The following is a 5,788-nucleotide window of genomic DNA, read 5'->3' as shown; positions in this document are numbered from 1 at the left end:
GTGACATGGCGCGTGTACATGAAAGAAATTATTTGGGTGCTAAACTTATTATGTAAAACTACATAATTCCTACTTTGTAAAATTAGGTCTCAGTGTTACTAACTTTTCATTTAAAATGTGTACGAATATGTGATTTATTATTAAATAATGAATTGTATAGGAACTGAACAATTACTGTAATTTTAGTATTAATCTTGTTTTTTTTAATATTGTAATTATTATGAAAACCCGAGTAAAATTTACTCAAAAGATCAGAGCTCAAGTTTGAATTGCACATGCGCAGTGGGACCCTTACAACCCGGGATTCAGTCTGGTAGTCGGTTAGGACGGACTCTTTAACCAAAGGCGAATTCAGTCAAAGGAGCTGTTCCAGGACTCCAATGTGCAAACATGTAAAGGCTAAGGTAAGTAACTACTTTTCATTTCTGTTTTTCGTACAACAATATACATATTTTTTGTTTCAGTATATTATCGCAGACGAGGACGTTAAGAAAACAAGGCACCTGTTTGCGATGCTAGCGCCACAAGCATGGCCACACAAGCCCCTCTACTAAAAAGTTGGAGCTGTATTTCGCAATTTTATTTAATTTTTACTTCTCGCTACAGGAAAGAACCGAATGCAAACCACTGAAAACAATTAACGCAAAATCCAAATCCATACATTTTCAGCAAGTGTCGCAACTGTTACGGTCAATACTACAGATCCCATCATGCTTTGCCTTGGCACGTCACGTGTGCTCGTCAACCAAAACAACGATGGGGGTGTGTTGAGACTTACGGGAATGCCTGTTCTTTCGTCTGCAAAGAGCTTGTTCTCGTTTCTAAAACTTATCTCTGGGCTGTGAACAGAGGACCGCGCGCCCGTTAAGCCCCCCGTGCCCCGGTATGTTAGATTTGGAGCTCGTTCTGGATATCATGCTTTTCATTACAGTCTCACTTTCTCACAATGCAAAACAAAATAACCACCTATGTAAATACGACTGATACTTATGATTATTACTTATGCTTAACAAATATTAATGCACGTCTTGTCTTATTATATATATTACTTTTTTATATAAGAGTTGGCTTTTTTGAAGCAGTGAAACCTCTCTGTTCATCACCACTAATACATTCTAAAATATACCCCTTTAGCTAATTCACGCAATCACAACACGTGATGTTAGTCATTTTGAGTCATTTTCTAAAACCTGTCTTGCAGAAAAGTCCTGAAACTGAAATCCCTCAGATTCATTTGGAACTTTCACTCAGGTAAAACATTTAACTAAAACATTTATTGTTTACCAGCTAAATGCATTGATTAAATAAGTTTTCTTTTTGTATTTTTGTCCTACAGTGACCCATATTTCTCAAAAGACAAACGGCAGGCAGCATAAACCCTTCAAGCACCAGCCGGTATGTTTGATTTGGAATCTCTGTACCAAAATTCCATCAGTGCATGGTTATTACCTGTTAACTATACTGTTACAACAGTTTGGTCACACAATCACAGCAAAGATGATGTCATTAGTAATTTTGAAATGACCTAAAATGTGTCTTTTAGAAAAGGGGAGAGCAAAGTAATCCTAACTGAGACCACTAAGATACTACACACTTTCAGTCTGGTAAGCATTTAACTGTAAACATTATTTATTGTTTGCTAACTAAATTAATTAATTTAATTCCTCATTTCTTTTTGTTTCTTTTGTAATTTTGTCTTTCAGGGGAGCCATACATTGAAGTCTAGGGAGAGCAGATGTCACAAAGGAGATCCAGTAGGGAAGAAGGGTGGTGCTATTGGAGCAAAACTGAGACCTGTCTTGGACAACCTGAGACAGGTGTGTTTTACTTGGTCACAATTGAACCTGTCTTGAGCTTGTGCTGAGTGCATTAAATATTTTTTCTTTACTATTAATAATTCCTGTCTGACTGTTTACAGGACCAAACTGTTGAGATGAGACGTGGAGATGTGATTCGTGGATTAATGCTCTACCTTGGTGAAAAAGAGGAAGACCTCTTTCTAGATTGCCAGGTAAAATACTTGAAATTTGTATGATTGCATTATGATTATTAAATTAGTAATCATTCTGTTACAGACAAAACATACTCAAGTTTATTATTTATTTTAGTTCACTGTAATATAGCTAGGGCATATCATTTTTACTTTAAACTTGTACGCTGTTGAGTATGTGTTGAAGTAACTATTGCTCTCTTTTATTTATCTAGGTGGACAACTTGGAGGATGTTTGTCAGCACAACATGAAGATCGCTGTTGTTCGTGCTTCCTATGCTGAAGAGCCTGTGGATGTTTCCATTGTTCTTGATGGCAAGGAGATTCTGACTGGATGTGGAAATGCTGCAAAGGCATGTACACTGCTAATGGGTCTCATTTATTCCCTGAATCTTGTTTATCCTCCAACACTGCGTTACACTTTTGAAGTGTTCCAGAAACTTTTCTTAGATTTAGATGCAATAAAGCATCCCCCAAAGTACAAAGCCTGAAAATGAAGTTGCTGTCCAAAACTTAAAATATGACATTTTGTTCAGCTTAAGCGACTTGTCATGCCATTGCCGTTATAGCATTTTTATGCTAGCAAGTAGTTTTGTTATGGCGAAACACCTGCACATGTTTCAAAGTGGTTTTATTCTTGGATTTCATTTGTAAGCCATTATGTTTTGGAAGTCACTTTTCATGCAGACTTTAGACAAATTTTTGGTTCTTTGTCTAGTTTAGTTTGTGTCTACTGCAATGCCAAATACTCTACTGCAATCATTTGTTGCCCTAAATACGAAACTGTTCATGAATGTTAATACAGCTGTAAACGCATGCAGCCATTTCTCACAGCTGTGCCTTCAGAAAAGACATTGTGTTTGTCGATTCATTGTTCTTTTAATTGTAAAACTTGGACAAAAAAGGTTGTCAATAAACAAAAAAGTTGTTGATAAATATTGGCATTTTTGTATTATTGATTTTTCATATTAATTCAATAAAATTTAACATGTTGTAGTTATTACTCAAATTTAGTGCTTAATATTTATTTTTGTAATAAGAATAAATAAACTGATGCAACAGATAAAATATAAATAACATTTAATAAAGTAATCCATTATTGTATATGATCAGCACACATAAAAGTTACTCAGTATTTCTATGACACACACAGAAATATCCAAAAAATCACATACACCTTACTTCATTATTTCACATAACCAAGTGTAATAAAACTGATTTAGTAGGGTAAGATTTATTTACAAATACCATTTAGGTTTTACTTGATAAAGGCAAGAGAGTTTTACTTGATTTAGAGTAGTAAAATTTAATTCAAATATCATCATGCAAATACTTACGAGTATTTTTCTAAGTAAATGTTAATAGTTATTTCTTTCAGTGTAGTGTCTATGTCGGACCCTGATTCACAGGAGGAAGACTCAGAGGATGAGGAAGTTTACTCCTTTTGGATTTTCACTAGAACTCGTACAGATGAGACCAGACAAAAATTTACTCGCACACACTGAAAAAATAGTCGCATATGTGACCAATTTACTCGCAGTCTCGAGCCCTGCGTCTGTGTGACACTACATGACTCATAACTGTGGTGCGTTGCAACTCGACGACAGCTTTTTTTTATAGGAGAGACTATTTTACCATGTCATGACAAAAATCATCACTTATGAAAGGCGAAACGTTCGACAAAGTCACTCTTTTTGCCGCCAGAGACAGAGAAGATACAGCAACAAACATATCATTAATAACCACTCCGCTCTCCACCACCGCATTCACCTTTTCTACGCTGTCAACAAACAGCACGACTGCTCCGTTCATTCTTGCTGTGAATTTTACACTCTGAGGTCAGATCACCACAGCAACAGCGCGGGCGCATTCGTTTACTGAGTACTGGGAAGCACGGGCGACCTTTACACCATGCGTCCTCGTTAGACCGGTAAACTCCACATTCAACCCCATTATCTTTCCCAACATAAACTCCACACACCACGGCGACCGGCGAGTGCTGGTTGTCACCAACACAAACAAAAAACAACTAAAAAACACGTACCCTTAACTTTACAATCAATTCGTTAATACCTAAACATAAAATTACACAGTATAGAGAGAGAGAGAGAGAGAGAGAGGAAAATGCATGAATAATGTGTCGGTGTTGGTCTCACCCCAGGTGTGATATGAAAAAAACATGATGAAAACTATAGAAATAAATGTATTCAGTAGACACTAAATCACCTGAATTTTCTGAAAAATGTAAATATATTTTTATTAGATTTTTTGATCATGTATATATTTGAATTGCCTTGTGTATGAAATGTGCTTTACAAAGCGTTTATATGCCTTGATAAAGTGAAACTGATCAGAGTCCATTTATTCTCCCATGAACTAATATTGTATAATATCACTAATGTAAACATTAACACTTATCAATTATCTGCCTGCATTCATTTCTTCCCGCTTTTTCTGGTGCAACAGTGTTGTTTTTGGTCTGCGTTTGTGATTGGTCAGACGCAGCAAACTCCACCCCTTTTTTTTGTGAGCTCGCACGCACCCAGCTTGAAAACCGCTGGTTAAAGTGAATGTGTTGATATCCTGCTTCGTAGTACAGCTGCTCTGGGATTGATTATGTGAAGCTAACGGAGAGATAATTCAGATCCAGCTTTGTAGTAAAAGTACTTTGAGTTTTAGGAATCATTTTGTTTTGTTTTCATTGCCAATTTTCTGGTCATTGAATGTGTTGTTTTGTATATTTACTCTTTTTGTGATTATTTTAGTCATTTTTGTCTAATTTTAGTTTTGTCGTCATTTTCTGTGATTTTGGATTCATTTTTTTTGTTTATTTTTGGAGTCAGTGTGTGCATGTAAACCTGAGTAGGCATGGTGGGAGGTCGAGCCCAGTGATTCTTAAATGGGGGTACGTGTACCCCTAAGGCTACACGATGGCGTTACAGGGGGTACAGAGAGAGAGAGAGAGATACTGGAAAATTATTAAATGTGAGCATGAAAAATATGGGTTTTAAAATGTTTTTTTAGTTAATAATGATATTCATAATAATGATTATAGAAATGATCTTGATTAGAAATTAACTGAATTAACATTTGAAAATGTTGTGATTCATTTTGGGTTAAATGATTTAGCCAAGGAGGAGTCTGAGGTGTTAAAGCAGGATTTCACCCATCTGCTAAAAACTGTGAGCTGTTTACTGCCTAAAGTGTTCATCAGTGGCCCGATACCTCCAGTCCGCAAAGGAGATCTGAAATTCTCAAGGATTTACTCTTTGAATAAATTTCTGTCTTCGGCTTGTGCTGCCCTTTCACTAAATTTTATAGAAAATTTTCCTATTTTTTGGGAACGTCGTCATCTTTTTAGAGCAGATGGACTGTGTCTAAACAAGGCTGGAGTAAAACTCTTCACATCCAACTTGTTTACTTCACCAGTCACACTGCTATCAGTTCTGATAAAGACAAAGGACAACATGTACCATTGGAGAAAAAAACAACAAGGAAAGAACATGGAGTCGATGAGCTTCCAGCAAGAAATAAAAATCGCCAAAATGAAGAGGTCAACCCAACCCCCACATCTCAGGACCCACCTGCTTCACCCCAAAATTCACCTACTTCCACCTCATCCAGCTCTCTCCTACCCCTGCCTTCTTGGATTTAACTGCCCAGATGAACGAGCTGGTTCTGGCTGGCACAAGACTGACACCCCACCCTTACCCCACCATGGTCCATCTTATCTCCTCTAAAGAATCAATTCAGCACCACCCCATCCCTCCTCGACGATACCAGGCTCAGGATCACTCT

The 5,788-nt window shown here is 36.9% G+C and overlaps 1 protein-coding gene and 1 long non-coding RNA gene across 4 annotated transcripts in view; both read left to right on the top strand.

Annotated features, from left to right (window-relative positions):
• Positions 1-274: 274 nt before the first annotated feature.
• LOC114470381 (uncharacterized) lies at positions 275-2,367 on the top strand. 3 transcript variants are annotated; one of them, XR_003674866.1, is made up of 6 exons: positions 275-404; positions 1,202-1,251; positions 1,337-1,395; positions 1,544-1,604; positions 1,919-2,011; positions 2,206-2,367. It is a non-coding gene; the product is annotated as an uncharacterized LOC114470381 (long non-coding RNA). The 3 variants fall into 3 exon arrangements; XR_003674867.1 differs by lacking the exon at positions 275-404 and adding an exon at positions 1,704-1,817 and having other exon boundaries at positions 1,156-1,251; XR_003674865.1 differs by lacking the exon at positions 275-404 and having other exon boundaries at positions 1,156-1,251.
• Positions 2,368-4,920: 2,553 nt separating this feature from the next.
• LOC114471963 (85/88 kDa calcium-independent phospholipase A2-like) overlaps positions 4,921-5,788 on the top strand; it is a 56,606-nt gene continuing 55,738 nt past the window's right edge. Inside the window, exon 1 of the mRNA XM_028460968.1 lies at positions 4,921-4,935. Within this exon, the coding sequence (XP_028316769.1) occupies positions 4,921-4,935 (15 nt within the window). The remainder of the gene's footprint in view (positions 4,936-5,788) is intronic.

The sequence above is a fragment of the Gouania willdenowi genome, chromosome 1, assembly GCF_900634775.1.
Source record: "Gouania willdenowi chromosome 1, fGouWil2.1, whole genome shotgun sequence".
In the NCBI taxonomy this organism is placed as follows: domain Eukaryota; kingdom Metazoa; phylum Chordata; class Actinopteri; order Blenniiformes; family Gobiesocidae; genus Gouania; species Gouania willdenowi.
This window is presented reverse-complemented; position numbering and strand designations above follow the sequence as displayed.